The following is a 27616-nucleotide window of genomic DNA, read 5'->3' as shown; positions in this document are numbered from 1 at the left end:
CTGTCGCATCAAATCATACGAAAGACTTCGAAGCTTTCTTATCTCCTTTCGCTAGACGCTTAAATCTTGTCAGGGGGTCAAAAGTCTTCCTCTAGTTGCTCTCTCACTTAGCGACAAGTTTGGCACCTTCGCCCCAGTGAATGATATTTTTCAGCCGTTGTTAGCGCGAACACAAATAACTCTAGCTCCAAGCTCTACAGCTGAGCTGCACAGCTGCCGTCTTCCTCTAGTCTACAGTTTAACCCTGGAATCAGATTTTGACTTGGTGATTGGTGCATAACAATAAACACAGTAGAATAAAGAGTAAGAATAAAAAATGTCTGTTATTAAAGTGTTAAGTGTCTATTTAAAGTGTGCAGTAGTGGATCTATATTGGGGAGGGGGGGGGGGGGGACTTTAGTGGCAGGTTAACAGCTTCATCTGAAAGCTGGGAACTTGAAGATCAATTTGAGATTGAGCTCAGCAGTGTGTGTCATACATCTGTAATAAACATTGTGTTTGGGTTAGGCTGCCTCTACAAATTCTTTAAAGTTTAGAGTGTATGAGGGCTCAGAACATAATGATGGTTGTATAGGATGCCATTCACACGCTCACACTCATTTTTACAGCAATTTTACACAGATTTGGTGCACAGATTAAAATTGATATTTTTTTAAATGCCCAGAATCCTGCACATTTTATGGTGATTGGATGGCGAGCACTTCTGTTCTGGAAACTGCTCAGAAAATACTTTGTTGTCAATATTCCTTGGAAAGCCATACATCCTCTGAAAGCCTGAGATCTATAGTTTGAGGTTGTAAAGGTTCATGAGGCTGTGATTATCCTAGATTCAGATAAAAAAACAGCAAAAGAGGCTCCTGAGTATCCAAATGTTCATTCAGACATCTTGAGGTGAGAGTTAAAGGCACCACTGTGAATTTTGGCGTGACTGGTTGGTACCAATGAATGCCTAATTTCATCTAAACTGAGCCCGCTACAGCCGCTAAAAGACAGTTATGAGAGGACACTGGAGCATTAATTCAGAACTGCAATCAGATCCGAGTACCTCCGCCACTGCAGAGGTCATGGTATAAAGTCAAATATACGACTGATATCCTGTAATCTCACTGGTCATTGGTTGTGTTCATGACGTGCTCTTAAACCCTCCTCCTCTCTCCATCAGTGCTTTTAAAAAGTCCGGACGGATAAAGTCTGGTATGAAAGATTCATAAACATGTATGAAACATGAAGCAGCTCTGCCGCCATCGGAGACGCGTCCTCTCATCAGACCACTCAGCCGCCTCTCATCAACAACACTGTTTCCTCGCCGGGGAAACACCCACAATGCACCGCTCCTCCATTAGGAGCCTTTCCCGCTGGCGCTTAGAGATGCTAATTGTCGACGCCGTGACCGAAGGCAGGATGAATTGGTTGATTTCACCTCGATGGGCTGAAGCGAGGGGTTAAACCCTCCCCCGACACTTCATCTCCTTTCACTCAACAACTTTGTTTTTCTCTCCTCTATGGAAGCTCACACGGGACAGGATTCAATTAGCTCTACTCCCCATGATCACGACATCATTATCTGATGACATAACAAGCTTTGTCTTCCTGCTGTCACAAAGATGAGAATGGTTGGCTTTTATGTTGATCAAGACTTATTTATCACAAGACAATAAATTAGGTTTTATGAGCTCGTAATTATTTTGTCACACAGTTAGCTCAACATCAAATTAGCTTCTGATCTGAACACACAAACTGTACCGATCAGGGCTTTAACAGGTTATTGATCACAGTTTTGTGTTATCTATTCGTCTCCTGTCAGAGAGTTAAACACACAGACCATAACGTATCATGTCCCGTCAGATCTGTACAGTCTAACGATCAAATCAAATGGAAATGATTCCTCTCATTTCCCTCACTTCTTTAGCTCTGCTCTCCTTTCTTGCAGGATTTATTTGTTTAATAAGGAAACACATTCAACCTCTTTGTGAGACACTCAGTGTGTTTTGTTGAGTAACAGTGGACGTAAGCAGCCACTCAACAGGGAGCTTTAAGTCATTATTTAAGCAACAAGAGAAACATTTGTGCTCTCAGCTTTCTTCTCTTTGCCTTCTATTACAGCAAACTGAACTCTACTGCCGGTAAATGAGACATCTGAAGACGCCAACGGTTTAGTTCAGTAATCCACAGACTGTGTTCTCACCTACTCACAGCAGTGGGACGATCAAAGCTAAATAAACAATTGTTCCAAACGGTGTTCTTTATTGTTCACTAGCAGCAAAACAAGGAGCCTTTTATTTAAGACACAAACTGTCTCACACGACCCTCCCGGCCCAAAATGAACGGATTAAGAAGCTGCTGATCGTTCAGTGAGAATTTGGTCGGATGAGAGCATATCGACCAACCAGCCGAGCAAAAGGTGTGAGTCCTGCCACCATCTACTCTGAACACAACACCAGCGACGTGTTTCAGGCTGTAGACACACGACTGATTTAAATGATATTCTTGTTTTGCTTCGCTGGTTGTTTTGCATTTGTGACTCGTCAGCGGTTCAGCGGTGCTGAGTCGTGACCTTTTTCTCTCCGCACCTATAGGAGTCATTACATTCCGGGAAGTCATGGGATGAACGTAAAACGGTTCACTCCATCATCTCGATTAGACTCCTGCAGTCACGCTGCATCCTCTTTAATTTCATGCCTCAGCTGGACAGACTGTGGCTGCAGCACAGTTCACTCGAGGATCTGTGTTCTGTGTTGATCCTGATGATACTCATTATGCAGCTTTCAAATTCATTTCAGTGTGGAAATCTGACAAACCGTAGAGACTTGAAACTCACTCTCAGGGCCACGCGCATGCATAGCTGATATTAAAGATGCATGTTGCTGTTAATAAATCAAAGCTGAAGTGTTTTAGTCCGTCTCTGAAGACTTCCTGATTAATGGAGACGTAAATCTTTAAAAACACAAGTATGTAGTTTCATGTTTAAAAAAAAGTTCAGTCATTTCCTTAAACAGCGGGTCACTTAGCTTTCATCAAACAAACAGGAGGAAATAGTGCATTTGTTGGGGACTATTTTCAGTGGCGGATTCATCCACATTTGGTGCTCTAGTGAGTGTTTGTGGCAGCAGGACAATGTGTGTGTGTGTTTGTGTGAGTGTGTGTGTGTGTGTGTGTGTGTGAGATTGAGTAAAAATAAACTACAGTGTGTGTGTTCATGGTGATGAAGGAACATGTCACTCAGTGACAAAGTGAGGCTCATTGATATAGTTTTTGGGCAACAATCGTGCTCTATGGCACAGAGGAAGAAGAGATGTCAGGCTTTGTGTCTGCATCATCACCGGACTTTAAACAACCTCAACCAAAAAGATCTTTCCCAAATATATTGTCACACAAAGCTCAACGATTTCTGATGACAAGAATACGTTTTTTAATTCTTGTGAAAAGTAATCAAATCAAAGGAAATGATAATCTGTGGACCTCATAGGATTTGAAAGTGAATTCGATGTCCATGAATATGTTGATTTGGATAATTTATTCTGGTGAAAAATACCAACTGTTGAAAGTTACAATTGTATAATATTAAATTATATAACTTCATACATTTGGATTTATGTTGACCTGACTAAAGTACATTATTGATTTTTGCAGCCTGAATGGGCAGAGGACACTGATGCCGCGCATCAGCTCTCCAGAGAAAACAGCAGCTACATCTTCTGTCTGTGTCACACGTCCGCTGTGAGCTACAAGTGTCCCGGTCTCACATGCATCTAGTCTTTGTGCTTTACACTGAGGACTTTTGCACTAAACCGTAAAGGTCTTATAATTAAAAAAACTGATCATCTTCATGTATTTTTGCATAACTATGCACCAAATCACCAAAGACGGATTCCTTGTATGTGCGAACCTATTTTGCGATTTAACTATTTCTGATTGTGATACTCAGTAACACGGTCGGACTGTACTGCAGTTTAACCGTCGTTTATGGAGGCTGTTATTTGGCATCTAAGAGATGAATGAAAGTCCACCGACCTCGTCGACGTTTTCGAAGGCGTTGATGACATCATAAGGCAGGCAGGACAGCAGGTCGATGACAAACCAGGTCTTGACGTAGTTCATGCGGATGAGTTTCGGGTCGGAGATCACCTCCCCGGCCGGACCGACGAAGGTGGTGTGGAAGTTGAGGACGATGTCGACGAGGAAGATGACGTCCACGATGCTGTCCACCACCAGCCACGTGACGTTGTTCTGCTTGGTCTTGAAGGAGACGTTGTAGGGCACCATGATGGCGGTGTAGAAGGTGAGGATGAGGATGACCCAGTCCCACGTGGTCTTGAAGAGGCAGTAGTGCAGGATGATGTGCGGCGGCGTCTTCGGGGTTTCCTGTTTGTACTGAGGCAAGATGTCTGAACCCAGCTGGAGAACCTGAGACCAAACATAGTAAACAGAGCATCAGGCCGTGGTTTGGTCAGTTTTCATAACTTCACGATGAGACCAAATCCTCATGAAGAATGAAGATTAAGTTACATTTTAACCAAAAGTCCCCTCAGTATGAGACTGATTGTTTATATCAAAACTGTAAACTTTTTGGTTTTCCTTCAACTTTTGACGTGTTTATTTTCAAGAATATATATTTACATTTTTTCTCCGTTAAATTTTTCCTTTGTTTCTATTTCTACCATCAGGTAATGACAATGAAAAAAAATGATACAGATCGAGAAAAATAAACAAATTAAAGCATTATAATTATACAGAAGCACAGCAACACTGAAAACAAGCTGTTTTTTAGTTCAGCAGAGTAAAATGTACATCTTGTTAAGGTTGGAAATATAATAATATCATATTGATATCATGATAAGAGACTAGATATCGACTTAGATCTGGCATATCAAAATATAAATGTTCTTTTTAAGTTGCATTCCAGTAAAGTGATGTCATTTTCTAAACTTAACCAGACTATTCTCGCTGTTCTATAACATGTCCTTTACCCACTTAGTCATTATATTTGTACTAATGATTATTTATCAAAAATCTCATTTTGTGAAAGCACCATTAGTCGACCCTACAATGTTGTTGCAATATCAAATATCAAGGTATTTGGTATGAAATAAGTAAATTAACGTGAGAATACAATGTCTTAATTTACTAATGTCGGTACAAACAGCATCACCCCAGTGAACCGCCCCGATAATAGCCGTCTTCATTCGTGTCAACAGAATTGATCGTTGTGCAGTTAATGAAACGTTTAGTCACAGTTAATTACAGCTGAAGAATTTATCAGCCTGTAAGCAGTAAAACACACCTAACACATTTCATTTCTCATCCTCTGAACCAAAGAGCCGTGAGGATATTTACTCCTACGCAGCTTGTTGGGCTAAATGGCAGCAGATTATTACAAAGCAACACGGGACCAACGCACGCCCACAGAGCTGAACTACAAGAATTAAAAAGCACAAAAAGAGTGTTAACTTTAAGCTTAAAATACAGAGGACAGTGTTCCTTCATCAGCTGCTGTGAATGTGATCCGTCTCCTAAAATAATCTAAATCACTGCATCTGATTTCATTTCCAAAATTACGCCTAATACTTCATACTTTGGCTCTTTTTTATTTATTTATTAACTCTATACGTAGAATCTTCTTGTTGTCGCAGTGCAACAGACAAAATGTCAGACACACAAATAATTCCACAAAAACATAGATTACACAGTAAACTGTGTGCAAACATCACTTAGTGTGCAGTGTGTTTAATGTTCTTCCTCATCTCACCCACTCCTCCCCCTCAGATACACCGACGAGGGTGATGGAGGTGTGAATGGCGGTGAATGGAGTCCATAAAATCGTCAAACCGCAGTGATTCTCCAGAGCTTTCAAACTATTTGATGAAACATCTCTCGAGATGAGAACCTGCTGCATATTCTGTGTTATTACAGGATGTGAAGATTCTCTAGCTGTCATTTCTCTGCATCTTCAGTTCCTCCCCGTTTGTGCTCTCCCTCTGCCAACCCTCAGCGTCCTCTCCCTCTGCCAACCCTCAGCGTCCTCTCCCTCTGCCCACCCTCAGCATCCTCTCCCTCTGCCCACCCTCGGCGTCCTCTCCCTCTGCCCGCCCTCGGCGTTTATTTTATTTTTATTTTTTTGTCCTAGTCACTTGATCGTATACTGTGCAGCCTGGAGACGGAAGCAGCAGGGGGCCGTGACAGCAGTTGGGTTAGTGAAGACGGTGACTGCCGCTCCACAGGTGCCTGATGAATGTTTTTAAACCGTTCATCTTGAAAGGATTTGTGTCGCTCACAGGAGAGGCAGAGGACCAGTGACGGTGCTACGCAACACTGGTGGCTCGCAGTCCTTCATCCTTGCTGGCGCTCTGCCCTTTAGTGCCAGGTCTGCCTGTGACGTGAATACTGTGGTGAGAGGTATTGAAATGTGTTTTTCGTTCCCGCACCTCTCCACCTGCGGCTGCTCTCTCTGATCACAGTTGACCTGCAGAGCCTTCATCTGGCGTTTAAAGCGTTTCCACTGGAGTCTCTCCACACGACTCTTTCTTCTGCTGCTGGAGCCACTCCGCCGTCTCCTCAAGGTTCACGTCCCTCAGTCTCCTCCCACTCTGGTCTCTACAGGCCTCTCTGTTGGTCTGCTCTAGCCGAGCTTCCAGACCTCTCAGCATGGAGCCTCCTCTTTATAGCCCTCTGAACCCCGAGGACTTTCTGCTCCTGTCACATTTGACTCACTCTGGCCTTGTTTTTCACAAAAATATAATAATATAAAATATAATAACTATCAAATAAAATATATGTGTGTGTATGTATGTAAATGTAGTCAGCTGGAAATATTGAATACTTTTTTTTAATCTATAATTTCACTTAAAACTGTTATGTTCCTTCTTGCCCTCACCGCTCTGCTCCGTGTCAAGACAGCTAGCAGTGATTTGTCACATGTCGGTCTCAGCCAAGTCAATCACGTCAATCAAGGAGCGCAGAATTTAATTTAATGTTTTTTGCAGGTTGTGGTCAGTGGAAAAATTTTAAATAAGACAACTAGAATAAAATATTATAATATTTAATATAATATTATTATGATATTGATTAATTTGCTTTTCCTGACAGAGCCATTAGTCAGACATGATATGTTCAAGGACCGTCAGAGAGTTGAAAATCCGCCAATAATGTGTATTTATACAGCTTGTGGCTATGATCAATGGTGTAATTTTGTCAATAAAAAAAAGAAAACCGAGAACATGCTTTTTTCGTGCTTTTAAAAACATTTCTGAAACTGGAAATTAAAAAGTTGTCTTGGTCTGAAAGTAGGCCGTCAGTAAATAACAGGAACTGCTTCCATCTATCCGCCCATCTGAACACGCTACTAATAACAGGATGTCAGCGGTACTTTGTTTCAGATCAATTTAAAGTACTTCTTATCTCACGACAGAAAGAAAACGCCAATACTGTAGGCTCACAGTGCTTTTCTACACGCATCAGTTCTGTCTCGCCGTCATCCTGTATTCAACATCATTACGGCTCAGTCCGAGGTAAAGTGTCCTCATTTATAAAACATCAGGTTCAACCATCTGCTAAATCTAAAGCAAATGGAAAGCTTCTCAGATACACAGATGATCTCACCTCTGCCAGCCGTGAGTGTTTGTGGACGTTCTCTCCTTTTTGGACGGCTGGAGCGAGCTGCTGAAGAACTCCTCGACTGCTGGTTAACGCTCGAGTCAGACGGGCAAATTTACCCCAACCTGCCAAACACACGCAATAAAAGGACATGACGCGTCAGCAAGTACCAATCCTTCCTCCTGACCGTCCAAATTTTTTAAATAGGGGTGCACAACAAAATGCAGTTGTAGTCCTTATATGCTACATAAGAAACACAAAAAACTATATTATTTTTTACAGTGGAGGATGAGATCGGTAAAAGCTGGTAAAAGTGTTTTTGTATCGAGGCCAGAAAAGGTCTTTTGATTGATGAGCAACTAGAAACTAATCAACAAGCTTTATCGTGACGTTAGGAAGCAACAAAACAAAGCAACAAGAAGCTCGTCCACAAGAAATAAATCACTCTTTTAGCTCTCTTGTAAAAATGTTTGTATAAAAAAAAAGTACACTCACCTTTTACAGAGTCGTCCTCGATTGGCTGCTTGAAGGCGGTGATGTCACTGAAGGTGCAGAGAAACAGCACCACTTTGTCCTGCTCGTTCCTGATTGGAGCGATCTTCACGAAAAACCAAACTGGCATCCCTGCAGCACACACACACACACACACACACACACACACACACACACACACAAACACACACAGACAGGAAGTCAGTCTGATGTTCCTAACCCTAACCCTCTAAACTCGACACACTCCACAGCGCACGTCCGCAAGCGAGACGGTTCACCGTGCTGCGACGTCTATTCTGGGTACGGAGCAGGTGTTTATTTGGCAAATGTAGTTTCCAAATCAGCAACACTAATGTTTACAACAACAAAGTCACAATGTGAACTCATTAATATCTCACTGGAAACATAATCTAATATGTGAGTGGAGTTTATAAAGAATGAAGAACACAAACATCAGTCAGTATCAGTCATTCCTCCTCTGTCCTCCCGTCCGCCTGTGTCCCTGTCCTCCTCTGTCCTCCTGTGTCTCTGTCCTCCTGTCTTCCTGTCGTCCTGTCCTCCCGTCCTCCTCTGTCCCTGTCCTCTCCTGTCCCTCTGTCCTCCTCACTCTGTCCTCCTTTCCCTCTGTCCTCCTTTCCCTCTGTCCTCCTTTCCCTCTGTCCTCCTCTGTCCTCCTCACTCTGTCCTCCTTTCCCTCTGTCCTCCTTTCCCCCTGTCCTCCTCTGTCCTCCTCTGTCCTCCTCACTCTGTCCACATGTCCCCCTGTCCTCCTTTCCCCCTGTCCTCCTCTGTCCTCCTCTGTCCTCCTCTGTCCTCCTCACTCTGTCCACATGTCCCCCTGTCCTCCTTTCCCCCTGTCCTCCTCTGTCCTCCTCTGTCCTCCTCACTCTGTCCACATGTCCCCCTGTCCTCCTTTCCCCCTGTCCTCCTGTGTCCTCCTCACTCAGTCCTCTTGTCCTCCTCACTCTGTCCTCCTTTCCCCCTGTCCTCCTCTGTCCTTCTGTCCTCCTTTCCCCCTCTCCTCCTGTCCTCTTCCCCCGTCCTCCTCACTCTGTCCTCCTGTCCCCCGGTCACCTTTAGTACGGGACATTTGCAGTACTTTTAAAATAAAAACTTACCACAGTACTTAAAAGTACTCACGGTTTTTCTTGTACATCAGAATCTCAAAAGAGTTCATCTCGTAGTTCTCAAAGGTCTGCCGAACCTTCTCAGTCATGTCCTTGTCCGTCAGCTCTCCGTACATGAAGCTGCAGGAGAAAACACAGCAGGATGAGACTCTCCGTCCCGCCGGTCCAACAACAACAACAACAACAACAACAGTGTGCAGGTGAGTCACTGTACCTGCAGGTGCTGCTCTTCTGCATCACCTCGGCTCGATGGTAACCCGACAGTTTGCAGAATCCGTCGTTGCTGTAGACGATCGGCCAGTCCACGATCTGAGCGTTCCCCAGCACGAAGTTTGTGTCTGACCGCGGAAACCAGTTACAGGTTACAATGTGTCCCAGCTCAGTGCGTTACACGACAGACACGTTTCGTAACCATGTTTTATACACATGGTGGGGCCGCACAGTCGATTATGGCTGCTAACAATTATCTTTATTATCCGTTAGTCTGACGATTATTTTCTCAATTAATCATTCGATCCGTAGAAATTAAATACAAGATCACAGCTTCCCAGAGTCCACGGTGACGTTTTAAAATGTCTTATGTCCAATAAACTCGAGCAGTTTAGTGTCATAGAACAGTAAGAAAACCAGTGAACTTCTGCTTTAAAATGAATTAAACTATTGATTAGTTTAAAATTGTTGCCAATTAATTTACAGGTGATAGACAAAGCTCCACAGTCCATGGTCTAATTAATTCATAATGATTTAGACTTAGACTAATGAATAATTGGGATTAATAATCGTGTCCTTAATATAAAGCAAATCCTAATTGTCATTTAAGCCATAATCTTGCAGCCCTAACACAGATAAATATCACGTATTTATCTTTTTATTCGTCCACCCATCCACCTGTGATGTAGCTGATCATGTGTGAACCACGAGTCGTACCGACTAAAGTTTACAATATTTCATATTTAGGGCGTTTTTGTTATTAATATTCAGTTCAGACAACAACAAAACAAACAGCTAACGGCCAATCACAGCCCACCGGCAGCAACACACACACACACACACTAGTTTACAGCGACAGAGGAAGGTTTATCTCACTCTGTGTGTGTGTGTGTGTGTGTGTGTGCGTGTGTGTGTGTGTGTGTGTGTGTGCTTGTGGTGACCTCTTTAAAACAGTGTGCTAGCGCTGATATTGAACTTAAAGAGCGTTTTTTGGTACAGAGTAGACGACAATGTGTCCGAGCATCAGCAAAGGTGTCATTGTTGTTCATAATCTTGTTGACTTATTCCTTGAATTAAATTCAAACGTTACCAGTTTAAAGCCTCGTTGTTACTGCGTTTGTTTCTCTAGGAGCGGAGGTTTTACCATTAATGGTCAGTCATTTTATTCCACACCTCTGTTATCACTGCAGCTGCTGTTGGCTGCTCCTCCTATAATATCAATTTGTATTTTACGTGGATCTGACTTTTTTATAAATCAGATCAGGGGGGAATTAGATTTGTGTGCTAATCTTATAGCTGCTCACATGCTAACACCATCAAATCTCTTTGGGAACCGATTGGTCGACAGAAAAAACTAAAGCCATCAGACGTGCATCAGTGGATTTAATAAAGACAATTACTACCGGATTACTTTTAGACTGAGAACAAGGTGAAGTTGCGCAGTGTCTTTTATTTCTACGAAGTCTAATTAGATTTATGGACGATTATTCTGGACGGACATCGGAGATAATGACATCTTCAGGGAGTGTAAGTTGCACTGAATCATATCAATGCGTCTCATGTCTGTGTTTTCACATTTCACAGAATTGTGAAGAAGAAAAGACAAGTGTGCGGCTCTCTTTACCCGTTTCACTGGCGCTTTGTCCCAAATGAATTGGATGTAAAGTATTTTAGTAATATAACTGAAGCTGATAGATTAATACTGTATGTGTGGAGCAGCTGCTATGAATATAAACTAAACTGTTTCCTGTGTATCAGTGTTGTGTTTTTCCCCAGTTTCCACTCTAAGACTTCCACTTTTAGAATTGACTTCCTAAATATTTCACACTTCATCGTTCATCTTTTAAACAAAGGCTTGAGTTGAATTCCTGCAGAGGAGAAGATCATGTTTGCTGTGCAGCCTGCAGGCTGTAACGTGCTCCAAAAAACCCCCCAAAGGACTTTAACTACATGACTGCTCCAATGCAAAATACATGACGAGTTAATGTCACAAAGTTCAGGATGGAGATTTGTTTTCAGGATGAGAGACACACACACACGACACAGTCACAACGAACACAACAAACTGATGTCACTCACACTGAACTGCATGATGATGTACGAAAACACTGACAAATATGACAGAATTCTGAATTTTATCAACTCATTTTCTTATTTATTTATTTTGATTAAATATTTAATTATTACAACATCATCCTGTTTATTACCAATAGTGACTTATTGAGTATCCTTAAGACGAAACAAAAATGGCAGTCAGCCCGAAAACCCCCACGAGGAGCTGATATTTAATGTGTGAAGCGATAAATGAACACATTAATTAAGCTGCTTCCTCGCCTTCCCTCTAGCGCCACCATCAGGACAAATGTTCCCTATTGTGTGGTGTGATGAACACGGGCATCTCTCCAGAGTTTTAGGCTTGACCTCATCCTTTAGTTTCATTAATTGGGATGAATTGGGCAGAATGTTATGCTAATGACTCGTTCAGCCGTAGTTTATCGTTACACCGAATTACACTGCAGCCTGACTGAGGCAAACCCAACAGCCACGAGCTGCTGCTCATTTAACTGCATGAGATTAACAGGAACAATGTGTTTGACGGAGATACATGTCTCTATACTTCCATTGTGTGTGTGTGTGTGTGTGTGTGTGTGTCTTCAGGATATAAACATATTAAAAGTCTATTTTGAGCTAAATGCTAACACCAGCATGCCACTATGCTCACAGTGACAATGCTAATAACATACTGATGTGTACTATGTTACTGTTAGCATGCATGCTAACAAGTAACAAGCACAGCTGAGGCTGATGGGAGTGTCATTGGTTGGTATTGAACCTCTTTTGTGCTCGCTAACACACGATGACGCATTTTTTGTGGAGCGGAATAACTCTCTGTACACGTTAGCTAACGCTGGCTAGCACGTTTCTGAACAATAGCTGAATAAATATACGTTTCTCTGAATACGTCTGTGTGCTACTTGTGAAAATGAACATTAACCAACGGGAACAGATTGGCTGACCCCTACTCGCTGACTCAACGTCCAGACAATTTCACGCCTGAGAGAGAAACTGAGCTTGAAAAGTAAAGAGAAACTGAGGGCGTGTAATCGTTTGGATGCCTGTAACTATCCTGCAGGAAAAACAAAAATGTGCTCTTCCAGCATTCACAGCAGCTGCCTACACTGCAAAGCAACCGAAAAGAACGAAGACGGACTTTAATCATAAAGAGTGTCTTACAAAATCAGGGAAGCATTTCAGTGATGCACAGTTAGCAGAATGCTAAGCTTAACTATTTGCAACCTTTTTCTCACCAGTTACACTGAGATAACAGTATTAGCTTCATCTGTATAATCTATTAAAGTCCATTACAACATCTTATAGAGTTCATTAGCGCTGTGTCACAGAGGAGTTGATTCCACTTTATGTTCGTTTGTGCTCTCGCTATTTATTATGATAACATGAAATGTTGTTCTGCTGACTGCTGGGATCACGGCGTGTGCATTTTAGGACATAATATTTGGTCACAAGCCAGGGAAGTTTGAGAAGCTCTGATTTGGAATTAAAGATTTAAGATTCAAGAAAATAAATAAATCAAGAAGTAAAATAGCTGCCGTTGTCTTTTAAATACAGTGTGTAGACTCTAGCGAGCTGGTGTGTGTGTGACGTATATATATATATATATATGCATATATATATTATATATATATATACATATATATATATATATATATATATAGTATAATCATGAGAGGATGGGGAGGGATACATGTACACGACAGTATGTGGAAACACTGGTCTGTACCTGTCTGTCTATGTGATAATGTCCAAACTGAAAAGTTGAAAAGAATAGTGGTTAAAGGAGCAGAAACAGATGAACCAGTGAGAACAGAGCTGAGCTAAACCGACGCTGAGGAGCCCAAAAAAAACACAAAAATAAAGGCTAGCCAGGCTAGGTGTGATCACTTCACTTTTTACAGTGTAGGTACCCATGCGTGTGACGGCCATAATCAGTCACACATGCCTCATGTTGATTGTGTTTAAGTCCTTTAGTAACTAAGATTACTATGAATTTAAAGCTAATTTTAAGGTCTTTCTCGCCCCAAATAGGAACATCAGCCCAAACTAAATTATATTCACCGTCATTGTATTGGCCAAATAAAACCTGCATGGAAAGATATCACTAAAGGAAAGTAAGAAAATATGTTTTGTTTAATTTTTGTGTCATTTTAGGGGAAGTGACCCTTTAACGTTATGTTTCCATAAGGTTCTCAGTTATTTTTGTTTGTTACCTATAAGCATGTAAATACTGTTTAATGGTTCCCTATTGGTTATTTAAAAGAAGAATATGTTATATGTATACCTCTATTGGTGTTCACTATTGTTTTCAGCAGCATGAACATCACATTTACTTTAATGCCATATTAAAATTGTAATCGTCAGCAGTATTCAACGGCCTATTAAATGACAGAAGGACAGTAAAGTGGAGATTTTCCTTTTACTGCTGAGCCAACAGAATATGTATTTGAATGGAAGGAGAGTATATGAGTATCTTTATATTATACACACTTTTTAAATGTGAAAGTAAACTAGGGCAACAATTAGCGATTGCTTTCATTGTCGATTAGCAAAAGGTATCTTTGCTTGACAAATGTTTTTTATAATTACTGATGATCTTTTTGGCTAAGTTTAAATCATTTTATATTGTCAAATGTAGCGTATGCAAGGCGTAGCCTGACATAAGAAGGACATGTACTGCTTGGATTTAAGGTAAATATGCTACTTTTAGAGTATGAAACATCATAAAAATATGTAGTTAGTTTTTTTTATGTAAATGTAAACATTGGTAACTATGAAGCAGGTAGACAAGGTGTGTAACTTTAGGCTAATTTCTAAAAATGAAGGTAAAAAGGCCTACCATATACTTCTAGAATATAAAAAAACATCAAAATATATATATAGCTAGTTTTAAAATATAGGTGAAAATATTAGTTAATGAATATTAATTCTAAAAATGATACAGTGCTACTGGGCTTTATATGAAAATGTAAAATGTAAACAAAGAAATAAAAGGTAATGAACCAGACACGTGCAGGTATTCTTAAATTCTAAGAGCCTATCACAGAGGAGCTGTCTGATGATGACACAACCGAACAGAACCACGAGACATTCCACACAACAGACGGGCTATTAATGTTTGAATCCAGGTGTGTAAACCGGACAGAACCGGATCCTACCGTTGGACCGGCGGACGATGTTCTCCAGGAACGTGTTCTGGGGGGCCACGAGACCCCGCCGTCCTCCCGCCATCCTCCTGCAGCGCGAGGAAGAGCTGCTTCCACGCCGCTCACATATCTGATGCTGCACGAGCCCCGCGCGCTGTGGAGTAGGAGCCTTGCTCGCTCGCTCGCTCTCTCTCTCTCTCTCATAGCAGGCTTGTTATTGGCAGATGGTTGCAGCACGAGCTCCGTGATGAGCCACGGTGAGGCAGCGATCGAGAGAGCATAGGACAGCGTGTGTGTGTGTGTGTGTGTGTGAGAGAGAGAGAGAGAGAGAGAGAGAGAGAGAGAGAGAGAGAGAGAGAGAGAGAGAGAGAGAGACAGACAGACAGACAGACACAGACAGATAGAGAGAGAGGTAAACATCAGTCGGCTACATCACTCAAGTTGTAACTAAAGGGTCACTTCACCCAAATCTCTAAACACATTTTAATATTGATCCTAGTTGCAGCGGAGCATCAACTGATTAAATAAAGACTTGTGTGAACAGAAACATTATGTGTTCGCATGTCGGTGAAGAAAGAAGTTTAGCTGCAGGATTCAAGATGAGTTGTCAAACTTTAAACCTAGACTCACAACTGTTGACAGTATTAAAATGTCTGGTTGGACGTTAACGAGGACGCCTACATGTCGTCATAAGTGACGTTACGAAGCCTCGAGTACAATTTTTGCCGTCGCCATCTTGGATTACGGCCGTTGCCATGTTTTTTTTTGCAACCGATGAACGGAAGTGAATGCGGAGGAGTGACTTAGATGTCGGATACGGCTCTGGTAGAGGCAGCGACCTGTCAATCACAATAAGCCCCGCCCTAAAGCATACTCTACTTTATGGTCTGTTTGACTCTAAATGGACCATAATCTATCTCTATGTTGACAATGCTTACTGAGGTAATAAATCAAGAGAGAAGTAGAGTCATTTTCTCATAGACTCTCATAGGAGGAGTCGCCCCCTGCTGGTCAGCAGAGAGAATGCAAGTTATCTCGATGCCGCTTACACTGGACTGATCGAAAAATACTCACATTTAAAGCGGCCATTTTGAAAGTCAATAAACTCACTATACTATGTTATCAACGTCAACGTCAAATACCCTGACATAGACTCAGATTGATCAAAACAACCAAAACCAAGTTTATTTTTTAGAAAGAGAGGGAACTTGAACCAGAGTGAGGGGCCCCCGAGGGCCCCCTGGTGTGGATGTTTGTGATGATTTGATTAAATGCTAATTGCACCATCAAGAGGGCCAGAAGGCGGATCCTTGTGTTTAAATCGTGCGTAGACCTCACTGCATTTGTATTCATTCAAATTAAAAGTCCCACATATTCAACTGGAGACAAAATAAAACTAAAATAAATAAGAGTAGCCTACTGGTTGGATTCTGGTTAAAATATAATCTGTTGTGTGTAGTTCTGAGGTGTCCACCTGGCCAGACGGGACCTTGAACGCATCAGTATTCAGAATCAATAAATGATGTCCACAGAGGAACTATTTTCTACTGAAGATTTTTTTTAAACTTTATTGACACTATTTTTACGACCAACTTTATTTTAAAACTATTGTGTTTTGTCTGTATGTTTAACTGTTTGCTGTTTTGTGTGTTGTCACTATTGTTTGCTGTTATTGTTGGCCCTTCTTAAAGGGGCGTGTCCTAAATAAAGAACGCAAAAAGATATTTTCGAGTTTTTCAAAACATTGAGTGTGAATTTGAATCACTCCACTGAGCAGTTCTCGGTGGTGAACTGGTCGTTTAACTCTTGTATACTTTATATAATACCATAAATAAATGAGAACTATTTTTAAAATGTGTCTTTTTACTCATAATTATGTCTTGTGCTTTTAAAAAACCTTTATTATATAAACTGTAAATATACACAAATTACAACTGTCTGCACTGCTTTAGTAACATGCATTTAACCGGTTATTGCTGTATATATAATTGAGTAGAAGTGAATCAAAATGAATGAACCTGAAGTAATTGATCAGAGAGTTTAAATAATGTCCCGACAGTAATAACTGTGTCGTCTCTGCGGGAGTGTTGACTGGTGTTAGATTGTTGAGCGCTGTCTCCCCCTGCTGGTCATTGAGAGTCGGTGCAAAAACACTGACTGCTAAACGAGGAGAGAAAACAAAAACAACACGCTGAATTATCATCAACATGTAATCAGTTTACTTCACATTGTGTAATAATGTCATTGTATTTACTTTGTGAATAACCTGTGACTTGTATTTATATGAAATTATGATGTTTACGGTTTAATTTATATGTTATATTATTTATATCAGATAAGTCAGACTCGCTTTTGCTTTTATTTATCTTAATATAGGTTGTGTTGCTGTTTAATTTCTGTTTTGATTGGATTTTGTATTTATTTTCATTTTCTGTCAGTTTGTGTCGGCGGAGGGATCTGCTCCCACAGAAGCCGCAGTAGCTGGAGTCGCACTGCCGCCAGAGGGTGCGTAAAAACCCTTCCGCTGCGGTGGTTAGACCCCGCTAAGTAATCGCTTTAACCGGGGGAAAACAATCTCCCTCGCAGCTGATTTTAGCATATTAACACTTTGATATATTTAGAGGAGACTCTGCTGTCGTTATCTACGAGGACTTACGGCTCGAAGCGATTGTAAATATAGCGGTGGGAACGAAGAGAAGAGCGCGACAGCGACACGGACGGAGCGGCGGCGAGCGAGCGAACAGCAGCGGAAAAATAAAAAACCTCCAGCTCCTGGTGACATTTTATATCCCGACACCGCGGCTGAAAAACGGCGAATTTGAGCGCTAAGATGCCGGGAATGATGGATAAAGGCTCGGAGTATTTAGGGAAAGGTCGTTCAAACGGCACGAAGAGTCCGTCCAACGCTTCTAATGGACATTTCTCTGACGAAAGCGGCAGCGACGACGAACACGGTGAGTATAGCCTCGAACAGCCTCTTGTCGCTCTCTCGTATGTGCGCGTTTTGAACGGGAACATTTTTTTTTTTTTTTAATCAAACTTCTCTTGTTTTTCATGCTGATGTTCTTCCCAGATGTGGGAATGCGGGTTGGAGCCGATTATCAGGCCAACATTCCAGAGTTCGAGCCCGGTGAGTTTTTACTGGTTTCTATCTGGAGTGACGGACGGGGGTAGCCTCGGTACATGTAGCCTTCAGTAACAGACTGTTCACTACACACACACGCACGCACGCACACACACACGCACACGCACACACACGCTGCGCGCACACAGCTTCGTGTGGACGCGTCGTACTTTAAACTAGGTGTTAGTTTATGTTCTCCGTGTTGATGAATTGTTATTAACCGGAGAGTGAAACATGAACCGAGGCTACCTCATCTTCTCACAGACAACTTGTGACATTCAGGAATTTCTAATTAATGAAGTTTGATGGAGTTGGTTTGTTTACATTCTTCTTATTTATTTCCCCTCCACTTATATTAAATAATGTAATATATTCGTTGTGGCCAAAGTTAGAGAAAATGCTGCGGGCAAAATAATGATAATAAAATAATAATAATAAATTAACAGTAACTACTTTTAAACAAGCAAGGCAATAAAGTTCTATATTTCATTTTATACACTGTGTCCCATTTAAAATATATCTTATTTTCTGACACATTTGTTTATTATTTCTTTATTCTTTATATATATTTTATAAGTTTTTGTGTAAATTTGATTACACAAAAAAAGTAATAACATTTTTTGAAAAGATATACTAACATCAATATTTGAGCATAAAAAAAAATCTGATAAAACATCCACCAACATTTGTTGTTTTTTAATTTAAGAACAGCCTGTAATGTGTATAACATTGTGACCCACGCTTGGGATATTTTACAGTGTCAAAATAATCCTGTTAACACTTGTAATAATACATTTGTTAAAAGGCACAATCAGTATTTTTGATCGTATCATTTACTTTAAATCTAAAAACAACAGATACTACAATTCCCACAATGCAACTGAACTTTGGACAGCTCCCTCTGGAGCCACAGAAGCTATTTCAACAGTTTTCTGTGCTGTGAACTTCATGTTGGCGGTGTGGCCCTTTAGAAGTTTAGTGAAGATTCAAAGATGAGTGTGATGTTCTTTGTGTTTGTTCAGGCTCCACTAAGTACACGGATAAAGACAGCGGAGGGATGCTGGTTTGGTCTCCGTATCACACCATCGTCGACTCCAAACGTAAGTCAACTTCCTTTCATCCTCACACACACACACACACACAACACACACTGAACACAGAACACACATTGAACCCACACTAAACACAGGACACTGAACACACACCAAACACGGAACACACACATTGCTGCAGTCCTCCATCAGACTGATGCAACTGTGTGTGTTTTTCCCCACAGTTGACGAATACATCGCTTTGGCCAAAGAGAAACATGGATACAACGTGGAGCAGGTGAGTTACGTTTCAGCCCCCCCGGTCCACTAAAGTATCGCTTTCCCACCTCACGACGACGGAGCTTTTCCAAAACGGAAAACTTTTGCAAAGCGATGATGTGAGCTCGACTGTGTGACAATGAAGTTGGAAACTTTCTAAATGTCCGTACAGCCGATCACACAGAACAGCTGTTGTCATGAAACTGCACATACATTGATTTTGACGGATGACGTCCTGACCATAAAATAACGTCTTCAACTAAAAAGGGGAAAAAGAAGAAGAGGTTTTGTTTTTATACTCCCTAAACGTCCTAAAACTTTCTCCAAACTGGAAAGTAAAGTCTCTGAGAGTTTCATCATGTCAGGGTTTCAGAAAAATAGGATAAATAAGTTTTTTTAAAAGCCTATTTTGACTTAATAGAGATCCAATCAGCTCATGAACAAGTCAAATCAATCTTTGTGTGTGTGTGTGTGTGTCTGCAGGCACTCGGCATGCTGTTCTGGCACAAACACAACATAGAGAAGTCTCTGGCCGACCTGCCGAACTTCACCCCGTTTCCAGACGAGTGGACGGTGGAGGACAAGGTGCTGTTTGAACAGGCCTTCAGCTTCCACGGCAAGAGCTTCCACCGCATCCAGCAGATGGTAAACACCCCCCCCCATCAGTCCCCCCGTCTGTCCCACTGCGTGTCTGATGTACTGTAACCGTAATATAGTCACAAAATAACCAAGTCCATTTACTACCATTCTCTACTTCTTTATACTGTCGCTGCCGATTACTTTTCAGATTATGTTTTTTTTACGGGAAAAAGACTTGATGAGCAGTAAAGGTTGAATTTTTTGATCATGTTTCCTTCAGTTACCGGACAAATCCATCTCCAGTCTGGTGAAGTACTACTACTCCTGGAAGAAGACTCGCTCCAGAACCAGCCTGATGGACCGGCAGGCTCGTAAACTGGCCAACAGGAGCAACCAGGACGACAGGTACGGTCACTCAGTTTATGAAGAAAAGAAACGGCATCGTACCAATTAACGGAATACTTCACCCTCAAGATGACCATTTGTATATCAAATACTCGCAAATACGTCATTTTCTGTCGATTTTTTTTTTATTCAGACCAGAGTCGTCATATCTCGTGTTTACGTTCTTCTTCTTTGGTGTCTAATGTGTCTGTTTGGGATCTTGGCCGGCTGTGTTGTTGTTGTTGTTGTTAAAATGACGTGAATTTTGGCTTCTTGTTGTTGTTGGCGTAGTGATGAGGAGATGGAGGAGGCCCCTCCCATCGAAGCCAACGACAGCGACTACGACCCCAACAAGGAAACCAAGAAAGAGGTACGACAACACACCTGATGACTCACTACAGGAAGTCCCTGTTAAAACCTCTGTGATCTAAGATGGGGCTTTTATACATTTATTTTCAAATGTTTTTGAATTAGACCCTTACTTAACAGAAAAAGAGTAATAAACAAAAACACTTCTCAAATGATGTCCCTTGGCAGGTCTGCAACATTTATTTATTTTATTTTTTACTAACATGAATCTGTCTTTTTTTTCCAATTAGCTACTTAATCTAGAAAATCTAGAACGGTTTGGCAAAATAACAGAATCCAGTTCAACAGCAGCATGAAGTACATCCTTTGAAATGATCCGACAGTTGAATCAACACAAACTGAACATTAGAACTTCATGAAAGAGGATTTATTACAGGACTGTTGGATTAGAGACTGTGCTAGTTTTAGCTGGTGTGCCTAATAAACTGGACACTGAGTGTATTTTATAAGACACTACAAAGAAATCCAAACATTTGAGAAGCCGGAGCTGGTTATTGTTTGATGTTTTTACTTCATAAAACAGTTTACACGGTAAATTATTCAGAAAATAGCTTCTATTACATTTTCAGTTTCTCATCTATTGAATCCCGAAACTGACAAAATGTAGTTAAAGACAAGTAAAATAATGATACTGACTACATCAATAAACAATACCGTTTGTTCAATATTTCAAATGGAGTTAAAAAGAATCAAACTTCATACTTTAGCCACGCCCATCTCATTATATATGCACAAGAACATGTAGAACATGTCGTTCGCACTAACAATCTTACTTATTGATGCATTCAGTTACATGTTTGACTTGTTTGTTGTTTTCAGTTTAAATTGGTCAGTGAGCAGCTCTGTGTTTCCTCCCTGCAGAACCAGGTGGAGCCGGTGGTGCCGGGCTCGAAGGTGGCTTTGGGCCGGCGGGAGCACCACACCCTGCAGCACCGACACCACCAGCGCTCCCGCTGCCGCCCCCCCAAAGGCATGTACCTGACCCAGGAGGACGTGGTGGCCGTGTCCTGCAGCTCCTCCGCCGCCAACACCCTCCTCCGTCAGCTGGACATGGAGCTGGTGTCCCTCAAGAGACAGGTAGGAGACGCTCCAACAGTCCTCCTGCTCCAGACCAGGGGCGGCGAAAACCGATGCAGAATGAGACAGAAATGAATATTTATAACCAGCTTAGATTTAGTGTGAGCGAGACCTTCTGAATTCATCGTTACCTCTGATGACCATCAGTAATAAATGTCCTTAAATACGCTTTGAAATCACAGGAAAAAAAAGACACTGCAGGACTTGCCTGAGAATCATCATGTTTTTGAGTTTTCTTCATTATAAAAGGGATGATGAGCTGTAAGAGGTCACCATCAAAGGAAAGCTGTAATGTAGCCTGTAAGGATTAGCTGTCAAACACATTTAAACTGTTCCACTAATTGTATTCAAGGCTGAATGTAGTCAGCACACTAATGTAGGAATAGAATGAATGGAACCTTCACACCAGACTGATTCATACGGAATGATCCAAACAAAGAAAACAGATGAACAAACCTGATGCTGCGTGTTAAAACGGCAGATGTTCTTCTATCAACAGTTCTGTTTCATGCATCGACACAGAACCAACGTTACATTCGTAACTTGTGTTTGTTTGTTGATATTTAAAGTTGATATAGTTGACTTGACAAAAACAAGCTCCGATTAGTAGCTTTCTATTTATCAGATGCAGTTTACCCAGACGTCCTGAGATTCTTAAGCAAAAAAAAAAAAAAAAGGCCAGAAGAAAATGGACATGTGAGCATCTACAATCTGCTGATGAAGACAGTGTGAAACAATCAAAAGCTCTGGAACATCTGCCAAGAGGACCTTGAGGAAAAAGAGTTTAGTTTGGTATCTTGAATAAACTAGATGTCTTCAGTAAACACAAATGATAGAACAGCTGTAAACCATCACATTACATAAGCCTGTCATTAGCTCGCTAACATTAGCATGTTGCTGTTTTAGTACATTTAGTGAAATTGGTGTAAAGACGGTTGTGACATTATTGACAGAGAGAGTAACTCGCCACAGAGATCATCACAGGAAACATTTGTGTCGCTCATTCTTTCGGTAAAACGTTACCGGTGGACTTGGTAGCAAGATCTGTTTGAGCACAGGTGGGTGAAAGACCCCCCAGGTGTGTCCCTGAGTCGTCCTGTGCAGTGCCTGTCCATGTTCCTGCACTGCCCCCTGCTGGTGGTCCTGCTGCTGTCAGTCCACTGTCTCTCAAGAGACTGAAGGACATTACAGCTCAACATTGAAAGCAGAGAGTTTTGTTGAAGCTAAGCTGAGTGTTTGGGTCTCGTTCTTCAGGTGCAGAACGCCAAGCAGATGAACAGCGGACTGAAACACATGTTGGATTCTGGGATCGGAGAGTTCAGACTGGCTGAGGTACATCACAGATGCAACGAGGCTCACCTTTTAAACCACCTCATAAAGCATGTCTGATAGAGTAACTATACATCCAAATTACTATCACAGTTAATCACATATGTGCTGGCAGATCGAGTGTTTTCCATTTTATGTTATATGATGTTTTGTTATTTATTTAACTACCAAAAGTATCTGTAAAGCTTTTTAAATGGGCTCCACCTCAACCAGCTGTAACATTGAAGTGCTGTTTATGTGTTAATGCATCAATAATAATGGTCCCGTAATATAATGATGACAATCAAATACTTAGAACATACTTTTGTACTTTTACTTAAGTGCAATTTTGAATGCATCAATATTCTCTAATAATAATAATAATAATATTCTTTAAAGCATATCGGACGGTGGTTTGTTAGTTCTTTAACTCTTATGGTAATATATTTTCTGCGACAACATGACTCCCACATCTTCTGGTTCTGGTTCTGGTGTCAGTTAGTTAACCATCGAGTCATTGTTGTTGCAGTGTAACCAGAAGGTGAACGCCCGCTGGACCTCAGACGAGCAGCTCCTGGCTGTTCAAGGTGAGCTTCTTCACAGGTGAAATCCAACAAATGCACGATGAGCACTGTTTTCTATTCTAAAGTCATAGTGAAAAAGCAGTTTCAGCGTCTTTATCTCCAGTAATGTGCCGTTAGCAAAACGGGGAGAAGATTAGAACTTGTAGTAAATATGTGTATGTGAGCGGAGTCGTTCGTAGTTGAAAACACAGAGAATTAGCAGAACTCTACGTAGCTTTTTTTAGCCTCTTTTAGCTCCTTGTTTTGGTTTTGTGTTACACTTCCTATGTTTTGTGGTAAAGCTACTGTACTGTGCACTACTTGCTCAGCAGCAAACAGCAGATAGACATAGTTCGAGGCTAGCTGGTGAACATAGTGGAGCATTTAGCAGCTAAAGAGACAGATGTTTCCCTCAGGTGATGGTGGAGAAAACAGAGCTAAAAGAGGAGAGAATATTGGACTTATTGATGACTTTCCTCATCGTCTCAAACACCAAGTCAATACATTTGCACCGGATAAAATCTCCCTCTCAAAAGCCTATTTTTCTTCTTCTACTGTATTTTTTTGGTGGCAGTTTAAGACTTGATTACATCATTACAAACCCTCTGTGATGCTCTTCAGGCGTGAGGAAATACGGGAAAGACTTCCAGGCCATCGCCGACGTCATCGGCAATAAGACGGTGGGCCAGGTGAAGAACTTCTTTGTGAACTACCGGCGGCGGTTCAACCTGGACGAGGTGCTGCAGGAGTGGGAGGCCGAGCGGGGAACGCGAGCTCCCAACGGAGACAGCGTCACCTCTGGAGAGGAGGGGAAGACGAGCTCTACCACACCGTCGGGGAAGAGCACTGACGAAGAGGACGAAGAGGTGAGACATTTGACGTTATAGTATTCAGGTTATTCAGGTTTTAGTTGTTTTATATCCCATGTTGTGTACTGGTGCCACGTTACCTGCATGCTTCACATTCAACACCAGTTTTTAGATTGATTTCCTTACATCAGCTCACTTCATTTAGAAAAATAAATGAAACTTGCTGCAGATAGATAATTCACTGCAGTCCACATTTAGTCTGCTTGCTTTGTTACAGTGTCCCATGATAATAAAAAAAAACCTCTTTGTGATTCCAAAAGACTGTAAACATCTGAATTATTTCAGTTTTAGAAAAAGGAAAAAAAAGCAACAGTTTGAATGTTAAAATGACTTAATTCAATATATCTATTTCACTATTTCCATGTTTGTTTGTTGCTTTTTGGTAGTGACAGCTGAAGTGACACACCATCAGCGAAGTTTATCATTTCAACCAATAAAAGCAACTGTAGTGGAATTATTATTAATTACTAAAATATAGACTTGCAGTGATGTACTTATTGCCCCCCCCCCCCCCTTCTCCTTACTGCAGGGTCAGGTGACCTCCTCAGGTGCGTCTCCTGCTGCCTCCTCTTCCACTTCGGCTCAGGTTCCAGTGACGTCCAGCACCACCACCACCTCCACCTCCTCCTCCTCCTCCTCCTCCTCCTCCTCCTCCCTCCACCAGCCCCCTCCCCTCCTGCGGCCCTCCCTCCCGGCCACGCCCTCCCTGCACCGCCAACCTCCACCCCTCCAACAGCAGGCCCGTTTCCTGCAGCCCCGCCCCACCCTGCAGCAGCCCCCGCCACTCATTCGCCCCTCCAACCCCATGCCCCCCCGCCTCAACCCACGCCCTCCCGCTCCCATGACCCTCGGCGGCAACCCCGGGGGGTCCGGTCCAAGCTCCGCCCAGCAGCCCCCCGGCATGGCCGTCCACCAATCAGAGGCCTCGTCTTCCTCCCTCCACTGACGAACGTCGGACTGAGTTTCTGCTGAAGAGACACAAGAAAGAAAATGTTCAAATCGGAAGCTGCTGCGTTCAGGTCCTGTGGGAAAATCTGAATGACTTAATTCTTCAAAACAAGGAAAGCGAGTTTCACGGCCTCCGATCAGTTTTTCTACTCTCACCACACAAGAACATAAAGGTGACACATTTACAAGGAACACAATCCAAAGTGTTTATTATTTGGTCAGCAGTATTTTTAGGGGTTGACGTTTGTCTTTTCCACAGGATTTACTTGCAGCAACCCCGCTGGTTTATGGACACCTGGCTTTCAAATCTTTGTTTTGCAAAAGAGCTTTGACTACCAAGTCTTTCAGTCTTTATAAATCTGTCACAGAAAGTCTGCAGATTATTAAAGCAGAACCTTTTCAGTCACTAAACATTTTGGCGTCCCACAGGGTTCAATCTTGGGTCCCTGCTTTTTTCTTTTATCATTATGCCTCCACTTGGATATAACTGCATAAACCGCAAACAAAAATGGCACACGACAGCGGTACCTGTACATTTCAAAGTCTCATCAGCAGCCTAGTAGATACTAAAGGCTGGATGTTGCAGTATTTTCTACAGCTAAATTAATCTAATTGAAATAAAGTAATAGAGTCTAATATAACTTTGAATTGGGTTTTAAATTCAACTTGAATCAGTGTATCTTCTTACATTAAGAAAGTCAACATTTGTATTGATTTCATTTCATTATCTTTTATGAGTTGTCTTAATCCTCCACCTTCCAGAGTTATCTACATGTATACTGTACTGAGTCTCTGCTGACTCTCAACCCTCTCTTGTTGATTGGTCCAAACAAATGATTCCAACAAATACTGGCTCCCCAGAGGATGAACCCTTTTTTAGTGAAAACCATGATCTTTTAGGACTAACTTTACATTTTTAGCTCCACCGATGATGAAACTCCATGTTGTCTGTTCCCGATGTGGCTGTAATGACCACTAGGGGGTCAATAACGTGCTCACACATTTTCCAAAGGGCTTTACGATGTTTACTACATACGACCTTAAAGCCTAGATACATATAAGGAAACACTTGAGGCTGATGTCTGGCATATTTTTCTCGTTGTCAACAAGTCTCATGTTTACACTCAAACCAACATTGTGTCAGTCGCTCTCTATACTGACTGAATTACTGTATGTGGCTCTCAGCTCCAGGCACATTCATTGGTTCCTACTGAAGAAGTAAATCTTTAAAAAAGTCTCAGTAATTACCCTAAAACAGTGGGTCACTGTAGTTTTTTTCCCCAGTGTAACTGTGTTACAATGGAGCTTCATGGCACAGAGGAAGAAGATATATCAGGCTTTGATACAAATTAAGTTAGTCGATAAATTTATTGTTGGTTTGAGGCTGAACATGAAGAGAAATGTATCACCAGACCTGTCCTTAAATGATGCGCCACTGAGACAAAATATGATGGCAGTTTTTATGATTTGTTGTCACCCAGCGCTTAAGCAGAGGTAAAAAAAACCTCTCTGACAGTCATGATGTTTGTGTAACAGATGGAGGTTGAACTGAAAGCCTCAGTGTTGTGAACAGTAGCATTAGACATCTACGTGTACAGTTTGGTATCTATTTGAATAATTTGTAACCTGCTGTCCATCCAATCCGCCGTCAGTAACTCATTAACTAACTCTGTGACGAACGTTTGATATGATGCTTTTTTGAAAACGCTAAAAAAAAACACTTCAGTGTAGAAATCGTCTCCGACAGCCAAATGAGAAATGGTCCTCGCTGTTCTTCTAATTGTCCTGTTGTTGGATTTAACTTTCTCAGAGTAGCTGTTGTTTTTCCACATGTTGAAGATTCATTTTTGAAACACCCTAAATGTTAGCTTCATCTGGAATGTGAGCTTCGGATGTGTTGTCTGTCTTTTTTTTGTTCGTTATTTATTCTTCTTCCTGGTGCTATCAGTTTGGACTTGGTGTGAAAAAAAAAAAAATCATTGTGAAAGTGCTCTTAATGCTTTTTGGACAAACATGCATCACGGCGTTAAATGTAACTGGAGTCATCGAGTCGTTCATAGAGTCCATCGAGTTTCAGTACAACTTGTAAAATATTGCTGTTCAACATGTAGCTGCTGAGACGTCTCATTAAAAACTACATTTGTACCATCTGACGGTTTGTATTCTTCACATCTGTGCACACCGTTTGTCTCAATCAGAAACCAAAACGCATCTCAAAACAGCCTGTTTTTATAATAATTTCGCAATAAAGACCGGCTCGCTGTACATCTATCTAACTTTATGTCAGAACAGCTGTATTGTGTTAGACTGTAGAGGTGTACCTAATAAAGTGGACACTGAGTGCAGTGGTGGAAAGTAACTAAGTAGATTTATTCAAGTACTCTACCAACAGATACTTGTACTTTACTTCCATTTTCGGCTGCTTTATACTTCTACCTCACTACATC

General features: G+C 41.5%; 2 protein-coding genes across 2 annotated transcripts in view; one reads left to right on the top strand and one right to left on the bottom strand.

Moving 5' to 3' along the window:
• kcnh1b (potassium voltage-gated channel, subfamily H (eag-related), member 1b) overlaps nt 1-14723 on the bottom strand; it is a gene marked incomplete at its 5' end in the record, with an annotated part of 37594 nt that extends 22871 nt beyond the window's left edge. The window contains 6 exons of the mRNA XM_079158688.1: nt 4012-4404; nt 7597-7715; nt 8086-8214; nt 9223-9329; nt 9424-9547; nt 14651-14723. Coding sequence (XP_079014814.1) covers nt 4012-4404; nt 7597-7715; nt 8086-8214; nt 9223-9329; nt 9424-9547; nt 14651-14723 — 945 coding nt within the window. The remainder of the gene's footprint in view (nt 1-4011; nt 4405-7596; nt 7716-8085; nt 8215-9222; nt 9330-9423; nt 9548-14650) is intronic.
• Nucleotides 14724-17409: 2686 nt separating this feature from the next.
• rcor3 (REST corepressor 3) lies at nt 17410-27308 on the top strand. The gene is made up of 12 exons (XM_079159513.1): nt 17410-17592; nt 17712-17768; nt 18785-18862; nt 19039-19091; nt 19556-19717; nt 19932-20056; nt 20327-20405; nt 21266-21481; nt 22736-22813; nt 23319-23376; nt 23974-24218; nt 24751-27308. The coding sequence occupies exons 1-12, from the start codon at nt 17469-17471 to the stop codon at nt 25165-25167; spliced, it is 1692 nt and encodes a 563-aa protein (XP_079015639.1). The 5' UTR covers nt 17410-17468; the 3' UTR covers nt 25168-27308.
• The last annotated feature ends 308 nt before the right edge of the window (nt 27309-27616 follow it).

Source organism: Pholis gunnellus (genome assembly GCF_910591455.1).
Source record: "Pholis gunnellus genome assembly, chromosome: 5".
NCBI lineage: Eukaryota > Metazoa > Chordata > Actinopteri > Perciformes > Pholidae > Pholis > Pholis gunnellus.
Note: the sequence above shows the minus strand (reverse complement) of the source record. Positions and strands in the feature narration are given on the sequence as shown.